The sequence below is a fragment of the Ailuropoda melanoleuca genome, chromosome 5, assembly GCF_002007445.2.
Source record: "Ailuropoda melanoleuca isolate Jingjing chromosome 5, ASM200744v2, whole genome shotgun sequence".
NCBI lineage: Eukaryota > Metazoa > Chordata > Mammalia > Carnivora > Ursidae > Ailuropoda > Ailuropoda melanoleuca.
The window spans coordinates 37,361,435-37,384,278 of NC_048222.1; the positions used below are offsets into that span (position 1 = coordinate 37,361,435).

Here is a 22,844-nt window from a genome sequence, read left to right on the forward strand (position 1 = left end):
AGGGTCACCGAGGCAGAGGAACGCGTTAGCGAATTGGAGGATGGGTTAGTAGAAGAAAAAACGAAAATAGAAGCTGGTCTTAAAAAAATCCACGCCCACGAATGTAGATTACGGGAGATTACTGACTCTATGAAACGATCCAATGTCAGAATCATCGGCATCCCTGAAGGGGTGGAGAAAAACAGAGGTCTAGAAGAGATATTTGAACAAATTGTAGCTGAAAACTTCCCTAATCTAGCAAGGGAAACAAGCATTCGTGTCCAAGAGGCAGAGAGGACCCCATCCAAGCTCAACCAGGACAAACCTACGCCACGGCATGTCATAGTGCAATTCGCAAATATTAGATCCAAGGATACAGTATTGAAAGCGGCCAGGGCAAAGAAATTTCTCACGTACCAAGGCAAAGGTATCAGGATTACGTCAGACCTGTCTACAGAGACCTGGAATGAGAGAAAGGCTTGGGGGGGCATTTTTAAAGCTCTTTCAGAGAAAAACATGCAGCCAAGGATCCTTTATCCAGCAAAGCTGTCATTCAGAATTGATGGAGAAATAAAGACGTTCCAAAATCGCCAATCATTAACCAATTTCGTAACCACGAAACCAGCCCTACAGGAGATATTAAGGGGGGCTCTATAAAGGTAAAAAGGCCCCAAGAGTGATACAGAGCAGCAAGTCACAACCGATACAAAGACTTTAAAGAGAAATGGCATCATTAAAATCATATCTGTCAATAATCTCTATCAATCTAAATGGCTTAAACTCTCCCATAAAACGCCACAGGGTTGCAGATTGGATAAAAAGACATGACCCATCCATTTGCTGTCTACAAGAGACTCATTTTGAACCCAAAGATGCATTCAGACTTAGAGTAAGGGGATGGAGTACCATCTTCCACGCAAATGGACCTCAAAAGAAAGCTGGAGTAGCAATTCTCATATCAGATAGACTGGATTTTAAACTAGAGGCCATAGAGAGAGATACAGAAGGGCACTATATTATTCTTAAAGGAAGTATTCAACAAGTGGATATGACAATTATTAATATATATGCCCCCAACAGGGGAGCAGCAAGATACACAAGCCAACTCTTAACCAAAATAAAGAGACATATAGATAAGAACACAGTAATAGTAGGGGACCTCAACACCCCACTATCAGAAATAGACAGAACACCCTGGCAAAAACTAAGCAAAGAATCAAAGGCTTTGAATGCCATACTCGACGAGTTGGACCTCATAGATATATATAGAACACTACACCCCAGAACCAAAGAATACTCATTCTATTCAAATGCCCATGGAACATTCTCAAGAATAGATCATGCTCTGGGACACAAAACAGGTCTCAGCCAATACCAAAAGATTGAAATTATCCCCTGCATATTCTCAGACCACAACGCTCTGAAATTGGAACTCAACCACAAGGAAAAACCTGGAAGAAACTCAAACACTTGGAGGCTAAGAACCATCCTGCTCAAGAATGACTCGATAAACCAGGAAATCAAAAAACAAATTAAACAATTTATGGAGACCAACGAGAATGAATACACAACGGTCCAAAACCTATGGGATACTGCAAAGGCAGTCCTAAGGGGGAAATACATAGCCATCCAAGCCTCACTCAAAAGAATAGAAAAATCTAAAATGCAGTTTCTATATTCTCACCTCAAGAAACTGGAACAGCAACAGAGGGACAGGCCTAACCCACTGACAAGGAAGGAGTTGACCAAGATTAGAGCAGAAATCAATGAATTAGAGACCAGAACCACAGTAGAGCAGATCAACAGGACTAGAAGCTGGTTCTTTGAGAGAATCCATAAAATTGATAGACCACTGGCAAAACTTGTCCAAAAACAAAGAGAAAGGACTGAGATTATTAAAATTATGACTGAAAAGGGAGAGGTCACGACCAGCACCATTGAAATTGCAAGGATTATTAGAAACTTTTATCAACAGCTATATGCCAAAAAACTAAACAATCTGGAAGAGATGGAGGCCTTCCTGGAAACCTATAAACTACCAAGACTGAAACAGGAAGAAATAGATTTCTTAAATAGGCCAATTAACTATGAAGAAATTGAGTCAGTGATAAACAACCTTCCAAATAATAAAACTCCAGGCCCAGACGGTTTTCCTGGGGAATTCTACCAAACATTCAAAGAAGAAATAATACCTATTCTCCTAAAGCTATTTCAAAAAATAGAAACAGAAGGAAAGCTACCAAACTCATTCTATGAGGCTAATATTACCTTGATCCCCAAACCAGGCAAAGACCCCCTCAAAAAGGAGAATTACAGACCGATTTCTCTAATGAATATGGATGCCAAAATCCTCAACAAGATCCTTGCTAATAGAATCCAACAGTACATTAAAAGGATTATCCATCATGACCAAGTGGGATTCATACCTGGGATGCAAGCATGGTTCAACACTCGCAAATCAATCAATGTGATACATCATATCAACAAGAAAAGACTCAAGAACCATATGATCCTCTCAATTGATGCAGAAAAAGCATTTGACAAAATACAGCATCCTTTCCTGATTAAAACCCTTCAGAGTGTAGGAATAGAGGGTACATTTCTCAATCTCATAAAAGCCATCTATGAAAAGCCTACTGCAAGCATTATTCTCAATGGGGAAAAGCTGGAAGCCTTTCCCTTAAGATCAGGAACACGACAAGGATGCCCACTCTCGCCACTATTATTCAACATAGTACTAGAAGTCCTTGCAACAGCAATCAGAAGACAAAAAGGGATCAAAGGTATCCAAATCGGCAAAGAAGAAGTCAAACTGTCTCTCTTTGCAGATGACATGATACTCTATATGGAAAACCCAAAGGAATCCACTCCCAAACTATTAGAAGTTATAGAACAATTCAGTAAGGTGGCAGGATACAAAATCAATGCCCAGAAATCAGTTGCATTTCTATACACGAATAACGAGACTGAAGAAAGAGAAATTAGGGAATCCATCCCATTTACAATAACACCAAAAACCATGCGTTACCTTGGAATTAACTTAACCAGAGACGTAAAGGACCTATATGCTAGAAACTATAGATCACTTTTGAAAGATATTGAGGAAGACATAAAAAGATGGAAAAATATTCCATGCTCATGGATTGGAAGAATTAACATAGTTAAAATGTCCATACTACCCAGAGCAATCTACACTTTCAATGCTATCCCGATCAAAATACCGAGGACATTTTTCAAAGAACTGGAACAAATAGTCCTTAAATTTGTATGGAACCAGAAAAGGCCCCGAATCTCCAAGGAACTGTTGAAAAGGAAAAACAAAGCTGGGGGCATCACAATGCCGGATTTCGAGCTGTACTACAAAGCTGTGATCACAAAGACAGCATGGTACTGGCACAAAAACAGACACATCGACCAATGGAACAGAATAGAGAACCCAGAAATGGACCCTCGGCTCTTTGGGCAACTAATCTTTGATAAAGCAGGAAAAAACATCCGGTGGAAAAAAGACAGTCTCTTCAATAAATGGTGCTGGGAAAATTGGACAGCTACATGCAAAAGAATGAAACTTGACCACTCTCTCACACCATACACAAAAATAAACTCCAAATGGATGAAAGACCTCAATGTGAGACAGGAATCCATCAAAATTCTAGAGGAGAACATAGGCAACAACTTCTATGACATCGGCCAGAGCAACCTTTTTCACGACACATCTCCAAAGGCAAGAGAAATAAAAGATAAAATGAACTTATGGGACTTTATCAGGATAAAGAGCTTCTGCACAGCCAAGGAAACAGTCAAAAAAACTAAGAGACAGCCCACGGAATGGGAGAATATATTTGCAAAGGACACCACAGATAAAGGACTGGTATCCAAGATCTACAAAGAACTTCTCAAACTCAATACACGAGAAACAAATAAACAAATCATAAAATGGGCAGAAGATATGAACAGACACTTTTCCAATGAAGACATACAAATGGCTAACAGACACATGAAAAAATGTTCAAAATCATTAGCCATCAGGGAAATTCAAATCAAAACCACACTGAGATACCACCTTACGCCAGTTAGAATGGCAAAGATAGACAAGGCAAGAAACAACAATTGTTGGAGAGGATGTGGAGAAAGGGGATCCCTCCTACATTGTTGGTGGGAATGCAAGTTGGTACAGCCACTCTGGAAAACAGTGTGGAGGTCCCTTAAAAAGTTAAAAATTGAACTACCCTATGACCCAGCCATTGCACTACTGGGTGTTTACCCCAAAGATACAGACGTAGTAAAGAGAAGGGCCATATGCACCCCAATGTTCATAGCTGCATTGTCCACAATAGCCAAATCATGGAAGGAGCCGAGATGCCCTTCAACAGATGACTGGATTAAGAAGCTGTGGTCCATATATACAATGGAATATTACTCAGCTATCAGAAAGAACGAATTCTCAACATTTGCTGCAACATGGACGGCACTGGAGGAGATAATGCTAAGTGAAATAAGTCAAGCAGAGAAAGACAATTATCATATGATTTCTCTCATCTATGGAACATAAGAACTAGGAGGATCGGTAGGGGAAGAAAGGGATAAAGAAAAGGGGGGTAATCAGAGGGGGGAATGAAACATGAGAGACTATGGACTGTGAGAGGCAAACTGAGGACTTCAGAGGGGAGGGGGTGGGGGAAGGGGATAGCCTGGTGATGGGTAGTAGGGAGGGCACGTATTGCATGGTGCACTGGGTGTTATACGCAACTAATGAAGCATCAAACTTTACATCGGAATCTGGGGATGTACTGTATGGTGATTAACACAATATAATAAAATAAAATTTAAAAAAAATAAAAAAAAAAAAAATAAAAAAAAAAACATTTGGTTTGAAATTTATAAAATCTCCCAGAAAAAGATCAGTGACTTTAAACTACAATAAACAAACAAAAACTTTTCTGCATCAAAAACATCAGAGAAGTTTTCTGATAAGATAGTGAAGTAGGTAACGCATTTGTTTCCTCCTACATGGTTTGATGGGCGACAATAAAAATACGAAAAATGGGTAAATCCACGCAAAAGCTAAAAACAAGAGAGTCATCGTTAAGCGATCCCCATTTTTGGTGAATTTCAGGGAGCTGGAAAGCAGACGGGATCTCATCAGCGATAACCCCTGAGAAACCCACAGCTCCGAACTGGCCAGAGGCATGCTGCACCTCGGCCACAGCAGTCCTCTCTGACCAAATGCCATCTTACCCCGTGCTCACACTCAGTACACGCAGGGAGCGGAAGTGGACAGTAGTTAACTGTGGCTAATCAAGCAGACGTGTAATTAAAGGTCCGTCTACTCAACCGCTATTCCCAGAGCAGCAGCTACCCCACCTCAGCCTCAGCCCACTCCCACCCCAGCCACACACACACACACAGGCAATGTACAGAGCAGCTGGCTGCAGAAACCCTCAGCTGGAGCCTCGGGGTCTGTTCTCTCAGCAAAGCAGAGTATCCGTCCAGGAAGGATGGAGAGGGTGGGTGTTTCATCCATGGAGACGGTTAATAACTGCTGCATTAGAACCAGAGGCGGAAAAGGAATGGCAGTTTCACCCGGCACAGAAGATAGTAAAGTCCTTCTATTCCCCAAATAGTCGTTCTCTTATTATGGCGATTACCGAGTGAGCCTCCCTCTTCCCTTCCGCTCACTCTAAAGGGAAGCCTGCCAACGTGTGGGATTCAACAACTTACACAAATCCAGTGATCATTTAGGGAGAGATCTTAGAGTTAAAAAGACCTATCCGGCTGTGCAGGAGACCCAGTCAGTACTTAACACAGTCCTTCACTTAAGGATTACCAGCCACTGAGGAAAATCAAAACCACGAAAGAAAAAAAGAAAAGCAAAAGAATAAGTGTGATAACTGACCCTAGAGAAAAGAAGAGACACTGGAGGAAAAAAAAAAATGAATCTTCAGATTTAAAAGTCTCTTGGCTGTTTTAGGAAAGGATGCTTTAAAAAAGAAACAAAAGTTGGATCCAGTCTTATGTATCCTTACATGTATATTCAAATTTCCTATAAATTATTATGCGTGATACTTATCATCATGGTGATACCATATGCATCACACTTTTTAAATCTTTTTAACTGTTAGAAGCTAATACAATTTCCTTTTCCATAGATGTTGGCTGCTGCCTAAGCTATACCAGTAATGATCACACATCATACTCACTGGGAAATTCACTAAGCAATTTCCTGGATACACATTATGTACTTTCCAAATGAAAGAATACAAGACAGGAATATGCAAAAGTCAATAGATGTCTGTGCCCCACTCTACCAAAGCTTTTTGGATTCTTACCATACCCAGTGTCCTGAGGACAGATCGAGTCCAGCCTGAGCAGTTCCTAGACTCTCAGCAATGTAACAGATTAACTCCATCTGGATGTCTTTTAAAATAAACAAGCCATTTCCAATATTTAAATCCAATCTGGGGAGGGCCTGACAGAATTCAGGGGCTCTGGAATAAATCCATGTCTTGGAAAAAGGTTCTGAAATTATCCCAACCTCCTAGAAGATGTGAGCATTAATGAGCTCTGATCTTCTGGGAAAACTTCAAAATGAAACCAATCTGTACAATGAGGCCTAGAGATAAGGCATCAACTGTCCGTCAACCTTTCCAAGTGTGCCATTTATATTACACTTAATTATTTACTAGGAAACTCAACGTCTCAAAAAAGTGAAGAGTTAGATTTTGCCTTTTAAAGTACTTGAATGATATCCACAGAGAACCTAGTATTTTCCTATTGCATGTAAAGAAAGGAAGCTTGTTTAAAAACAAAACAAAACAAATGTTTTTATATATCATTAGAAGTCTTCTTGGCCCATATCACATCATACAGCCAAAAGTCCTATTTCTAGCGCTCCTCACATGTGCACAAGTACAAAACACCTGAGCATCAGACTGTTATTTCGTTACTGAACTTGAGTTCAGCTATAAATCTAACAAAGTTCATCTTCAGAGTTCCAGAGTCGCCTTCCTGTAGTTTTGCCCCCACAGTGTGAACTTGTTTCCTCCTGCTCACATGCCATCTCTTGATCACGTTTATGTCTTTCTTCAGATTCAACAAGCTAAAAAGGATCCTAGAAATAATCTAGCCCAAGGCCGTCACTTTAGAGAAAAGTAAACTGACACAGAGTCGAAGATTTACCCAAAGTCACCCAGCTAATGAGAGCTGAAGCTGTGAGAGAACGAGGTCTCTGATGCCCTACGCAACGCTTTCTCCACTAGACCAGCCTGCCTCTTTCACCACTGCAAAGGAAATGATATTTATGCATGTCTTCACAGCCCTCAGCCTCTCCTCTCTGTGCCTTTTTCCCTCCTGGTCCAACAATTTACCAACTTTAAGTCACCAATAACCTTCTTTCTTATTAATTCTACTCCCATGATAAAACAGGAAAGAATTCACTACTCATATTAGCTAATTCATTTATTGATAATACTTCTGTTTCTAATTTTACATTTATCTTTTAAAATGAAAAACACCTTAACATTTCCCAAATCAAAATATAAAGCTTAATAATTATATCCACAATTAAATTCAGAAAAGAACGTAAGTTACCATAGATTCTTACTTTGCATAAAGCAATGCCATAACATTTATTTCATTTCCTTAGAAGAAAAGGCAGAAATCATATATCGATTCCATTTTAATACTCACCACAAAAGTGATTTGATTGTGTCGCAGGTTAAGTTCAGTCAGTGAATCCAGCCCACTAAGATTATCAACGTGACTTAAAAGGTTCCTGGCAAGATTTAAAACTCTCAAATCACACAAATGACCGACATTTTCGATTTTGGTAATCTGTTAAAAAATGAAAAAGGGATGATTAGCAGGCAAAATTCTCATATATGTATGTTATAAAAACCCTAAAAATAAAATATTTAGTCACTGGATTCAGTGACAGGTTTATATGAAGATACTTAATGTATTTCCAGGGGCATCTGGGTGTCTCAGTCAGTTAAGCATCTGCCTTTGCCTCAGGTCGTGATCCCAGAGTCCCAAGATGGAACCCCATGTCAGGCTCTCTGCTCAACAGGGAGTCTGCTTCTCCCTCTGGCCCTCACCCTGCTCTCATGCTCTCTCTCACTCTCTTGCTCTCTCTCTCAAATAAATAAATAAAATCCTTTAAAAGATGGATTTCCAATTTCCTCTGTTGTAGATAAGAAGTCATTTAACTTGTGAAAATTAACTAAGGAACATATTTTATAATTGCACCATAGTAAATGTTTGAAGTAAATTTTATCAAATAATCAGCAAGGCCATCCTTGGGGGCGTCTCTAATTGCCCAATACTGTGCCAGGTCCAGATCAAGGTGACAAGAACTCTCTGCCAAATAAAAACTTACTCTGAGCCCCAGGCAGAAGCTCACCATGTTTCGACCAAGCAAGACAGCCCTCTGAGAGGAAAGGCAAGGAAAAGGAATGCTACCACACCCCCCTTGTTCATTCCATTTATACCGCAGGATCCTGAAAGCTATCAAGAGTCTAAATGGAAAAGATACAAAGAACGAGGATCCCGAGTGGAGAGTGAGGATGGATATTCTTTATTAGTGGAAGTGCTTAAGGGAAGAGACAGATAACCTTTAGCCAGAGTGCAATATGGTGGACATTAAGTGTTCAGAACAAGAGGACTTGAGTCATGGAATGGGCACATACACACAAACTCTGACCTGCAGCTGAGGAGCCCTGACTTGCACAGTAAGGTAGGGTAAGGAAAAGCTACAAAGGATTTTAAGCCCCACTAGTGTAAGAGAGCAAGCACAGCGAGATGGTTCTCTAAGAAACATAAGTAGCAGTCCTTGCGGGGGACTTCGTCAACCAACTACTTAAAGTTAACAATGAGTCATACAAGTAACACTTTTCTTCCAAACGTTAAAAAAAGTTTTCACCATCACTAGAGATTTTCTCATCTGTACTGTCATTCCAGTACAGATGAGAAAAAATTTGAAAGTTTTTATTTAACACTTCAAAGCGGATGTTGGCTAAAAACGTTTGCTTAATCCAGTTTGCATGTTGTTATTAGACCTTCTCTTACATTCAAGAAATACCATCTAGATTCCATCTAGGTTCAAAAGGGAAAACCCGTGTTTACTATAAATTCAGTAATGCATAAAGGTGACTTCTGACCATGCTTTAAAATTTGTCCTAAGATTTTTGGTCTAACTGATGTAAAATGAAAATAAATAAAAATTATAAAAGAAGAAACAAGGTTATCAGTATTCGTAGATGATAGAACTATGTACAATGAGATGTGGACAAAAGCATTTCAAAACTAAATAAGTGATAGAATTTTAAATGTACAGAATCAGCAAAAAGCAAAATACACACTGTGAAAAATCAATGTCATCATAAGCTTGAGAAATTCTCCTAAAATACTAAGGAAAAATGGAGATAGGAAGAATAAAAGATAAGATGGGAATGTGGAAGACAAATAATATAGATGTAACAAACACGAATGGAAAAGCAATATTTAAATACATAAAATAAAACTTTTCTGAGAACAGGAAAGATAAAAATATATAGAATGAAGGGGCACATTTGTTACATGACATACATAGAGTGTCTTCCCCCTTCTGCTACTAAACCTGGGGCATTTGTTTTAGAAAACTACCTTACTCTGATTCCTTGGTCATGGTGGGACTGATAATTAGAATGCCTACCTTGCAGAGTTACCTTTTCTTAGTTTGGTAACCCTGAAAAGGAACATTACTAATTCTAAAATATGGGTATCAAGAAGTAGTTTTTAAAAGTCACCGGGGATATTGTTCGGCTTCTTGGTTTGCAATCAGGCCAGAATTGTGTGCAACGTCTCTGATGAAGCCTATTACTCTTTGCAGCCATGGACAAAGTCACAGTACGTGATAAAAATTTCAGCAAAAGGTGGTGTAGGGTGGTGTCGGCTCTTGGTTAGTTAATAAACTTCATAGCAAGAAGAAGAAATGATGAGAATGTCCGAAAGCCCAATCATGGGACATTGATCAGAGAGAGGGTCTCCAGGAGACTGCAGGGCTTCTTAATGCATCTAGGAAAGCCGGATACTCCAGGCTCATCTTTATGGAGAAGAGTAACCCAGACTGCTCTGTCTAGATAAAGACAACCTTCCGACTCAGCAATGCTGAAAGGGCAAGTGTCTCCTTTCAGTCAAGCAGTCACAGAAAGGGCAAGCTCTCCCTGAAGGAAAACATGGCCTTGAAAGAACAGATCCTTCCGGAAGCACATTTGTGTCCATGTTAAAGCAAGCTTTTACCAAGAAGAACAAATTCTGGAAGACCAAAAAAAAATCTACGTCAGAAATTGAGAGCCAACCTCTCAGATTCCTCTATATTCTTCACTATTCAAATATAATCAATGGCTAAATCTTGATGTTTCCACTTTTTAAATATTTATCCTATCTGCCCCCTTATTGAATCCCTATTGTTACTACTTCAGGTCAAGCCACCACCACTTTTCACACAGATTACTGGATTAGTCTCTCAACTGTTCTGTCTCCAGTTTCACTTTCCTGCACCTCTTTCCATCCGCCAATTTATCTCTTGAACACTATTATCACTCCTCAGACTATTCTCACATCCGTAAACCAATTACGGTTTATTTCACAATGTACACCAAATATCATTTTTATTTCTAATGAAAGTAAGCTCCGAAAACAAAAAATATTCACTTAATTTTCCATTAGGTTTTTAATTACCTGACGCTATTTTTTTTTTTTAAGAATTGGACATTGTTTCATCTTGAATACTTTATCTCCTGACTTTTTAGAAGCCTAAAGTCACTAATGCTGTCTTTGCTTTGAAATATTCCAAATTTCTGCTTAGTGGATTTAGATATTTTGAAACAAGACTTGGATTTTCATGTAAAACTTCCTTCTTGTAGTTATAGAGCCTTGAGAAATAATTTGTGTGGTACAAATATTGAATCTCAATACGTGGAATAAGTACAAACACAAAGCTGAAATTATATGACATAACACAGGTCAGCTAACAAGGAATAGAACATTTTTCATGAACTTAACGGTTGGTAAATACATATAGATCAAGTGATATGTTATTCATATACCACGATCCCTCACAGATCGTGGGTAATACCCAATGAATTCTTAAAGGTAGGGGCGCCTGGATGGCTTAGTTTGTTAAACGTCTGACTCTCGATTTTGGCTCAGGTCATGATCTCAGGCTTCTGAGATCAAGCCCTGCATCAGACTCCAAGCTGGGTGTGGAGCCTGCTTAAGATTCTCTCTTTTTCTCCCTCTGCCTCTCACCCCCAATTCTTGCTCTAAAAATAAAAATATATGTATATATATAATAAAAAATAAATAAAATGAATTCTTAAAGGTATATTATAATGTGAAAACTACATAAATATGTTTAATCATATATACATTGAAAAATAAACTTTAAAAAGTCGTTACCATAAAATGTTGCAATTAGTTATGAATAGTTTTAAAAATAGTGGGCTATAAAAAAAAATAAAAAATAAGTAAATAAAATAAAAATAGTGGGCTACAAGATAAAACAGCAATTCCTCAGGTGTGGCATACAAAGCCTTCCACGATCTGGCCTTTCCTACTTCTCTCCCCTCGTTTCTCACTATTCTTCAACACATGCTAAATTCTCAAGCAGTAAAAAATACCGTGTTGTTTTTTGTCTCAGTGCTTTTGCATATGATATTCTTTTACTGACAAAACTCTTTAATTCTTCTTCCCCTTCCACCCTCACCTAAACTGGCTAGCTTCTCTACTAGAGTGACACTAACCAGCCTGCAGAGCTGGACAGTTCCCAAGCCACCAACATTCCTCCCATTCCATGCACACACAGACACACACAGATGGGGCTGGGTGAGATTAAAACCTAGCGGATGTGGTCTATCTAGATCTACCAAGGTTTTCACTCATTACATTAGCTTTTCACCAGAACGACTGGGACTAGCAGCTGTTAGAAAGCCTAGAGAGATCACACTGAAGTCTGCACTTGACCAGCTGCAGGTGGCAGTGACAGATCTTGTTCGTCAACAGGCGGGGACTCATGGGTCATCCCAGAATGCACACTTACCACCTCAGGAGAGGCTCTGCCTTCTGCGGGAGTAGCTCACGTAGCTGTTCATAAATAAATGCATTTGAAAGACAAAACTTTCAATGGGAGAGCAAAGGACTAAAAAACAGCCAAGGTGCTCTGAGAGAGAAGGAGGGGGAATATAACAAACCAGATAGAAAAAGTCAGACAGACTGACATAGAGGCAGACAAACTGACCCAACCGAATAAAGAGTCCAGATTATGAAGTATTGGAAAAAGAAATCAAAACTACAAAGAGACACTACTTTATACCAACTTAATTGGCAAAAATTAAGAAGTATGACAATTCCAGAGCTCTGGGTGGTGGCCGCTGCTGGCTCTGGCTTCCCACCGGGGGAGGGCGACGTGGCTTGGACAGCAGCCCTGGCACCTCACGCCCCAAGCCCACCCTTCTCTCCTCAGCACCCCAATGCCACGGCAGCCCAGCAAGAGGCCCAGATGCAGCCACCAAGCGTGTGGTGGTGGGAGACAGAGCTGCAGGTAAAAGTTGCCTACTAATCGGTTAAACCAATGATTCTCTAGAGAATACAGCCCCACTGTCTTTGACAACTACTCTGCCAATGTTATGGTAGGTGGAAAACGGGTGAATCTGGGCTTATGGGATACAGCTGGACAAGAAGATTATGACAGATTACATCCCTTATCCTATCCACAAACAGATATGGTCATAATTTGCTTTTCTCTCCTGAGTCCTTCATCATTTGAAAATGTTCGAGCACGGTGGTACCTGAAGTGCGACACCACTGTCCCAACACCCCTATCATCCTGGTGGAGACTAAACTTGATCTCAGGGACAACAAAGATGTGATTGAGCAACTGCTGGAGAAGCTGACTCCCATCACCAGCCGCAGGGTTTGGCCAGGGCTAAGGAGATCAGTGCTGGAAAGCACCTGAGTGCTCGGCTCTCCTGCAGCGAGGCCTCCAGACAGAGTGGGATGAAGCTCTTCGAGGATTCTCTGCCCTCCACCGGTCAAGAAGAGGAAGAGAAAATGCTTCATTTGCTGCTGCAAATGTCTGGGCCCCTCCCCTGCCCTGTCCACCTCGGAACCTTTATATGCTTTGCTCAAATATGGTGGAGCCTTCACACACAGTGCCAAGTTTTTGTTACAGATTACTTTTTCCATAAAACCATTTTGAACCAATCAATCATTTTTAGGTTTTATTTGCTTAAAGTGTAAGACTTCAAATTTTCACATTATAGTAAAATTCACCCCTAAAATGGCAGGCTCTCTTAAAGTCTTATTTTTCAATGTGAACTAAGTTCACAATGCTTGTGAACTAAGTTGCATTGTTGTGCTGAGAACACTAGGCGCTAAACCACTCAAGATCTTTGTCTTTAGGAACAGACTGCAGGAAACACTACGGAGGTTCCTCAAAAAGTTAAAAATAGAACTACCCTATGACCCAGCAATTGCACTACTAGGTATTTACCCCAAAGATACACATGTAGTGAAAAGAAGGGACACATGCACTCCAATGTTCATAGCAGCAATGTCCACGATAGCCAAACTGTGGAAGGAGCTGAGATGCCCTTCAACAGATGACTGAATTAAGAAGTTGTGGTCCGTATATACAATGGAATATTACTCAGCTATCAGAAAGAACGATTACCCACCATTTGCATCGACATGGATGGAACTGGAGGAGATTATGCTAAGTGAAATAAGTCAAGCAGAGAAAGACAATTATCATATGGTTTCACTCAAATGTGGAATATAAGGAATAGCACAGAGGACCATAGGGGAAGGGAGGGAAAACTGAAGGGGGGGGAAATCAGAGAGGAAGAAAAACCATGAGAGACTCTAGACTCCGGGACACAAACTGAGGGTTTCAGAGGGGAGGGGGGTGGGGGGACAGGGTAGTTGGGTGATGAGTATTAAGGAGGGCACGTGTTGTGATGAGCACTGGGTGTTATACACAACTAATGAATCACTGAGCACTACGTCAAAAACTAATGACGTACCCTATGGTAGCTAACTTAACATAATAAAAAAAAAAAGACTTGTTTATATCAGAAAACCTGAAAAACACATAAAAGTATAAAGGAGAATAAACAAATCCCCTAAAACTCTAATACCTAAAGATATTTCCTGATTACATTTGGTATATTTCATTACCAAATAAAATCTTATTTTTATTTCTAAAAAAAAAAAAGAAGAGACTGCAACATCTCAAGTTTGGAAATGCAGACACTTCCTAATTAGTTTCTGATAAGAAAGCAGCAGAGCCTCCTTCATGAAATGTTGCCATGTAATGTACCAGTAATTTATCAGTACGCATCCATTCCCTAACACTGAACTTTACATCCTAATGGAATGAGTGTAAGGACTCAAAATTCTTTGGATCAATCTTTCTGATTTTGTAGTGAGATTTTTAAAAAGATTTATTTATTTTGGGGGGGCAGGGGCAGAGGGAAAAGAGAATCTCAAGCAAACTGTGCTGAACATGGAGCACCACTGGGGGTTCGATCTCACAAGCCTGAGATCACCACCTGAGCTGAAACCAAGAGTTGGACAGCCAACTCACTGCAGCAATCAGGCGCCCCCATGGTGAGATTAAAAAAAAAACAAAAACAAAAACTTAGTGATACGCTATTGCTGAGATTTTGAACAGACCTCTTACTCCCACATCCCTCTGATGAAGTATCTGCTCTAGCCGTGGGTACACCGGGGTGGGTGTGTGTAGCATGGGATGTGACCAAAGAATGAAGGCAGCTATTTTGACAAAATATGGAGGTTACACTACATTGTACACATCATAATTAAACTGAGTAAAAGTGTCACTGATAAAATTTTAAAAGGTTCATCTCTGTCAAATGCAGTAAATGATGAGGAAAGATCGGCATTATCACTGTTTTAAGCTTCTTCTTAGACCTGCCATCCCTCCTGAAATTGGGCATTTAATTAATCTTTGAACTGGTCATTGCCATCGTTGCTAACTTAGTGCTTTTCTTATAGAATCCCTTCTTGATGAGCAATATGCCTTCTTGTATTATAAAATCTTTCTGATTGATAATGCATTAGAAATTTTTTTTGTAGATTAATAAAAGTGCATTCCTATTTCCTTGTTACTTTATTCAAAGCTAATAAGCATTTTTCTTAGTTTTCCATAACTAGGTGTAAAAATGACACATTGCAGCTTTACAGTTTTTGAAATATTTTAGATATTCCTGGAGTCCAGGAACTTTCTTCACATCACTGTCTTGCCAGATCACCAACACCATACCTTGGCTAATGCTGACCCTCCTCTTTGTCTCACCCCCCTGGACACACACTTCCGGTTGCTCTGCCTAACCATGTTCCTCTGGATTTGTGAGGTTCTGGAAGCTTGTGCTTGTGCTAATGAAGTTCTGTACAACTTACCCACTGGCAAGAATATAAAGCTGGACCTTTCAACTACTCGAACAACATTTTTTAAATTGACAGTTGTAGAATTGTGGGGTATTTTTACATTGATCTTTTGCTAATGTAATTGGTAGTATGTTTTGCATCTGTGACTTAATAAATCCTTGAGTCATTAAAAAAAAAAAAGTATGACAATTCCAGATGTTGAAAACAATGTGAAGCAACAGGACTTATCCTGCATTACTGGTGGGAGTATAAACTGGTACAACCACTTTGGAAAACAATTTGACATTATCTTTTAACGTTAGAATTTAAATAACTTCTGTTCTATCAGTTTCACTCCCAGATATATACCCTAGAATACATATGGTATGTAGAAGAAGCCCATATAAGAATGCTCCTAGAAGTGCTATTCCTAAAAGGAAACAAACAAACAAAAGGCAACAACCCAAATGTCTATCAATAATAAACTGGAGAAAAAGGTTTTCATATAATCATTCCATGGAATTTACAACAGCAAAAAGGAGTAAACTACAGTTACTTAATCAAAATAGATTAATCTCAGTAAGCTACTGTTATATGCAAAAAGCAAACACTAGATGACAATATATAGTATGATACCTTTTTAAATTACAACACAATATTACTAAACAAGGTATTATTTACACACACATATGTGATAAAACCAACTTAAAAAAAATCCACAAGGGAATGATAAATGTGAAATCCTGGATAGTGGTGACCTCAGAATATAGGAGGAATACCTAAGTAGAAAAAAATCATTAGTAATATTCAAGTTGTTGGGCCATGGTTGGAAAATATGTATTTTAAAAATAATAAAAGACTAGGGGCGCCTGGGTGGCTCAGCCAGTTAAGCGTCTGCTCAGGTCATGATCCTGGGGTCCTGAGATAGAGCCCCGTGTTGGGCTCCCTGCTCAGTGAGGAGCCTGCTTTTCCCTCTCCCTCTGCCTGCCACTCCCCCTGCTTGTGTGCTCCCTCTCTCTTTCTCTGTCAAATAAATAATATAAAATAAAATAAAATAAATAAAATTTCAAAAAGACTAAATAAGAAATGAAATTATCATAACTACTAAGGATTCCAAATGTTTTAGAAGTTTCATCTGTCATTTACTGCTAAGGAATAACCATATCTTGAATAAACAGGCTTTATACGTTAGAAATTTCAATGAGTCAGTAAAGTAACTCTTGAAGTACTTCAACACAAGTATCATTGTTAAAATTTTATAATACCAAATTTTCCTAGACTTTTTTCCTGAAAAGAAAGAAAGGGGCTTTACAATACCTGATTTCCATGAAGGTCCAAGACATCTAAGCTTTTGAGGTTCTCCAGATTCGAAATTTTCTTGATTCTGAAATTCAGAATAAGTAGAGTAGAAATATGGATGTATCATATTTATTGTAAATCAAAACATGCTAAGGCATAACTCATTTAAATTTACTCTTTCTCTCTATAGATAAGTAGACAGATATAGAGACGGCTATAGATATATCTATATAAACATGTATGCATAGAGAGATTATATGTAACTATATATACAAAACAAAAACATATTTCCCATTGATTTAATTAGAATGTTAAAGATGCAATCCCATTGGGGGAAATGTCCCAAAGACAGCTTAAAAGTCGTATCTTTAGGAAAAAGCAATTCTACTTCTAAGAACCTTAGGACAAGGCACTTATTCAAGGCAGTTCCCTTCAGAATATGATCTAAACTCCTTACCTCAGTTCTCAAGGCTCTAAACCTTGCCACTGCTGACTCTTCCTCCAGGCTTATCTTCTACCATGGCTCAGGCGCTCTCTGCTCTAGCCACAGGGGCTTTCTTGCCACCTCTAACCTGACAAGTTCATTTCTGCCTTGGGGTGTTTATCCTTCTGCTCCTTCTTCCTCAGTGTTCTTCACCCAGAACTTAGCATGGTTCACTCCCCATTCCTATCTCCAATACTCTCTCCTTCCCCCGCTTTAATTGACTTTATTGCACCTATCTTTGCCTAAAATTATATTGTTTATGTGTTTACCTTCTTATGATATCCTTCCTCAACCAAAACGTGAGCTTCAAGAGTGCAGAAATTTCAACATATTCTCTACTCCATCCCCAGCACTTATAAAAGGGGCTGGCACTGAGCAGGAACCCAAGAAATATTTGTTTAGTGAATAAATAAACATATACTAACTAAATGGATGAGTTTTATGTACAAGAGTATTCATAGGAGGATTATTTATCACAGAGATAAATTAGACACCACTTAAATGCTTTCTACAGGACCTGCTCAGTTTGTGAATATTTGGAATTTTTGATTTGCCATCTTGTGAAAAGCTACACTTTGCTATAAATTTTAAAACACAGCATTTTATCTCTAAAATGCTCCTTCTTACATTCCTTAATGATTAGGGCCCGCCCATTGTCTCCCTCATTCCTATCTTTTCTGGCTACCTTGTCTATCCAACTGCCTCCACCTGGACAGTTCAAACAAAATGAAACAAAACAAAACAAAAACTACTTCCTTTTTATTGTTTTCCCTCCTACAGATCCTATTTTTTCGTACTGCCATAATTCAGTAGAGGGAAAGGAGCAATGGCAAAGAAAGGGTAGAAATGAAGTTCATGCAATCCATCTTGATCACCAACTGCCTATTACTATTTATTTCTGTTGTCAGTGCTTACTGCCTCAAAGAACCATTTCTACCTTCCTAAATGTCTCCAGAACCTGGATCATCCCTTCAAACTTCATATATGCTGATTGCCATGGAAACATAATCCCAGTTTAAACTTCGAGAATTTCCATCTCCATGTGATCTCAGCCATCTTACATCATTGCCAACTCCAGAATTATATCACCACAAATAATTCAATCCAATTTGGTATATAATAATATTTATCACACACCTATGGCCCATCACAATATGACAGCAGTTCTTCTCCCCCTTATCTCTCTCTCTCTCTCTCTCACACACACCACTCCCCTCATCTCATCTTTTGTTCTTCCTATCCGTATTTTGCCTTAGTTTAAAAGAATTTCTCAAGCTTATGCTGACACTATCAGATAGGCAAAGAGACAAAAGATAGTTTAAAAGAATTTCTCAAGCTTATGCTGACACTATCAGATAGGAAAAGTTGTTCTTTGCCTGCTTTGCTCTTGAAATACCTAGAACAGTTGGAAAAAATTAAAATACCCTAATAATATGGCTTAGGAAAGAGTGATGCTCTCTAACAGCAATCTGACCTCCCAGCTATTAGAGAAGCCTTTTATGCAACTCTTTGATACTGCCAAGCTCACATTCCCTAAAACGGTGGTTCTCAAACTTCTGTGAGTATCACAGTCATTTGGAGGGCTTGCTAAAATATAGACTGCTGAGGCCCACCTCCAGAGTTTCTGGGCCAGGGTTCAAACATTTGCATTTCTAACATGATCCTAGGTGGTGCTGATGCTGCTGGGCCAGAGATCACATTTTGAGAAGTATTACCTTAAAATACAGACCTCCATCACCAAATCTCAACTTTCTTTTCATATGAGTTTCATGAGGATGAACTCACCTACTTTAAAAGTACTAAAGCATGTTCTAATGAAATAATCAGAGAGGTGAAGATTTATGGATGAGGAGATTTATCACAGCAATATCACAGCAAAGAAAAAGGGACACAACGTAAATGTCTAACACATGGAAACATTAACTAATTATTACACATCCATCTATCTATGTTATGCAGCTCTTAAAATGTATTTTCAAAAAATGTTTTTTCAAACAACATTTAATGATATGGGAAGATGTAAATAAAAAAATATATTCAAGTGAAAAACACACAGTATAAAAACCAATTTTGTAAACTGTGATATGGTGAGTATAGAAGAAAGAGTGTTGGGTGCCTGGGTGGCTCAGTTGGTTAAGCATCTGCCTTTGGCTCAGGTCATGATCCCAAAGTCCTGGACGAGTCCCACATAGGGCTCCCTGCTCAGCAGGGAGTCTGCTTCTCCTTCTACCCTTCCCCCCTGCTCATGATCTCTCTCTCTCAAATAAATAAAATTTTAAAAAAAAGAAGAAGAAGAAAGAGTGCTACTCAGCATAGATAATCAAAATGTGTAAATAAGGCAAAGGAATAACTGCATGTCCTTTCAATTCATATCAGAGCACTGTGAACAAGCTTATCTAAGGGTCACCTAACGCCAGTGATTAGAGCCCAATCTCTGTAGTGTTATATACTAACTGGTAGAAAACTGATTCAGATATAATGATGATTTTTGCCAGGTAGGAATGTAATTTATTCCTTTGTGTTAGAAAAAATAACCCAGAGGGTTATGATTTTATTGCTTTGTAGGACATGAACCTGTTTTATAACCTAAGCATATTCTGGCACTCTTTACTTTTCATTGATCAGTTTCTCTTATCCTCCTTTTGAATCAGCTTTGTCATCCTACTGGTTCCTTCATTATTGAGTTAATTAAAACATTGGCCTGTTAATTACTATTTGTCTGAGGATTGTATTTTTAACGTTTTGAAAATTATACACAAGGGATGGAGTCGGTCTCAGCCTAAAGTTCTCTGATTTGGAGGATCGATGCTTTGTTTCTATATTTATCAGAAACTCTGGGCAGTTTTAAGGTACTTCAATCACAGAGACCTTCATGTGCAGTAAGTCTTCCCACAGAATTCCACCAGGGACTCACATACTATTAAGCTATCCAGTAAAACAGTACCTATATATTGTGACTTCAAGCATTCTTTTAGCTTTGACATATAGTGGCTTTATTATTCTCATTTCAGGCTTGGATTGCCCAGGTGAATAGGGAAAAAAATAGGTAAGTAGCTTGCTGTCAGTTAAACCCAAGACCAATCAAACATCTTGGTGTCTTGTCTTCATGAACTACCTTTATCACAGATTCCTTCCCCACCCGCAAAACCTAATGACCTAAAAAAAAGATCCAATTCTAAAGAATTCAGAGGAGATGAAGGTATCAGTTGACCAGGAGACCACTGCTTAGCTTAGGTATTGATCTGAGGAATCCACAAAATCCTAGTCAGTTCCCAAAATGACCTGAAAGATTTTTAGAAGGAAGTTCTCCCATTAAACGGACTGAAACTAGGAAAAGACAAGCCTCGCCCATCACATCAGCAGTTACAGACCCGGAGGGGTACGTCAGAGCCCATCTCTGCAGGCTACGTTATGATACTGAGGCCTGCGTGAGGACCTCACCTCAGAATCTATATGAAGGCTAGGCTTTTCAGGTGTTAGAGACAAATCCTTAAGTGGAGACCTTCAAGGAAGCAATAGAAAAGGAATATGGAATCCCAGAGCCCGGTGGAGAGTTTTGTATCTATAGTACTGGGTGATCAGAAAAAAAATACACAGAAGTTCCACCCGTTAGCCTTATGAGAAGATCTCATAAGGACAAACAGGAACACAAAAAGCAGAAGAGTGAGATGGCAAGAACTTCAGTAACACAGTGGTACAGAAGGACCGGGGGTTCCTCGGTAGCAATGCAAACCTCACATACAGAATCTGAGCACGGTTGTTGTAGCTTTGGGGCAGGAATCTTTGTTGGAGTTGCTTGAACTTAGAAGAATATGGTTGCCCTGATTTTAACATCTGGTTCCATTGTCTTGGACTAAAAGATGGTACAGCGCTTTGCAAAGTGAGAGGGAGAAAACTTCCGGGACTCTCCCAGCAGGGGGCAACAGTTCATCCAAGACAAACCTGGGGAGACAGGCTAGCAAATGAGCTGCTCTCTCCTTGAGCACTTTTCAGCCAGGTTTGCCTAAAGTTCACTAAAGTACTGCCTCAGGTTAGACTTGCATCTTCAAGGCTCACACAGCTGACCTAAAAACACAAGGCGGATGTGCACTGTTATACTTCAGAATCATGCATACTTCAGAAATACGCATTTTGGAGAATGTGGAAACTTGTCTTTCTTTTTTATTCGAGTACACTAACAGCTCTAAAATTGCTTAATGGCTATTTTCTTTTTGGGAAAAAATAAAGTAAAACATGACCAAACGCAAACAAAACAAACAAAAATGTGAAGTAGAAAGAGGAAGAAGAGACTGCATTAGATTGCTTTTACCTGACCAAGGTAAGGCTACAGCAAAGGGCATTAGGTCCCTTAGACTTGGAGGAGCAAAGAGACCTCTGAAAAGGTCCGAAAGTCAGATGGACTGGTGTCTTTGAGCCCACAAATTATTTTTTAAAAAACTTAAAGAGGTTATTTCCAAGAAGCCAGGAAAGCTGCAAAGTAGAAGCAGGAAGAAAAGTAGATTGAGAGTTGATTTAAAACACTGGGAGCCAGGAGCAGCTCTTAGATACTATGTTTAAAACTAGCAAAGGAGATTACAAATGCCACCAGGACATACTCCAGGACTGAAAGGAGGGCATAAGGCAATAGTGCTAAAGCATAAATGGAAGCTACTCAAATCAAAAACTCCAAGGATCAGGAACTAGTTAAGAAATCTCTGGGAGAGAGAATAGGGAGCACCTCAAAGGGAATGCCTTAAATGTATGAAAAGTTGACTTCTTACTTTACTCCCTAAACTGCTCCACTGGGGTACTCCTACTGCATAGTTCATACACATCTAACCTTGCAAAAGTCCCTTTACATCTCCATTTCTTCATCTGTGAGATGAGAGAACTGATCTCTGAGGTCACTTTATGCTCTAACACTCCATGCTCCTATCATTTCCCCAAATTCTCTCCAGCTACCATAATGCTCAGTGTAACGCTTGAACCAAGTAGAGGCGATAAACTACATTGGTGGGAACTTTCAAGAAACCACAGAGAACAGACAAGAGCCTAGGATTCTGGGGCATGATCTTAGAAAAAGTACCTTATATTACCACTGGCCAGTGAGATAAAGAGGTGATTCAAGAGCCATGCTATCAGGGAGGAGGTGGGGGAAGGGGAGAGGGGAACCAAGCTTGGGTATAATGCTGTATCTAAAATTCATCATTTGATACTATAAAAGTTATTTCTGGAGTTTGCTCAACAGCCCTTCTTTGTAGGCATTGCAAAAGCTATCCAGCAAAACAGAATGGAGAGAAAAGTCATAGACAAATATCAAGGAAATTAGTCAGAAATTGTGTAACTGCACTACGTAACACAGCCTTATAAAAAGAACTGGGGAAGTTCATATAGGATGTAATGTTAAATTCATACTGAAAACACCATCTGAACAAGAATCAATCAGTAATTTGACAAACATGAAGTAGCAAACGTCTACCCGCAGTCAAGCACTGGGAGGAATGGTAAGAGAAACACACAACAACCTAAAGTGAATACACACACTTACGAGATAGCCCAAGAACACATAAGGTTAAGGCCAAAGTCTGCTATTTACTTCCATATAAGATATGGCACTGGGAAGCAATGGAAATAATAAAGTACACATTCAACAAATATTATTTTGTTTGACTGT

General features: G+C 39.2%; 1 protein-coding gene across 4 annotated transcripts in view; it reads right to left on the reverse strand.

Moving 5' to 3' along the window:
- LRRC49 (leucine rich repeat containing 49) overlaps positions 1-22,844 on the reverse strand; it is a 154,995-nt gene that overhangs the window by 119,917 nt on the left and 12,234 nt on the right. For all 4 annotated transcript variants that reach the window (XM_034660736.1, XM_011228817.3, XM_002922323.4 and 1 more), the window contains 2 exons: positions 16,726-16,792; positions 7,669-7,812 (listed from right to left, as the gene is read on the reverse strand). In XM_034660736.1, the coding sequence (XP_034516627.1) occupies positions 7,669-7,812; positions 16,726-16,792 (211 nt within the window). The remainder of the gene's footprint in view (positions 1-7,668; positions 7,813-16,725; positions 16,793-22,844) is intronic.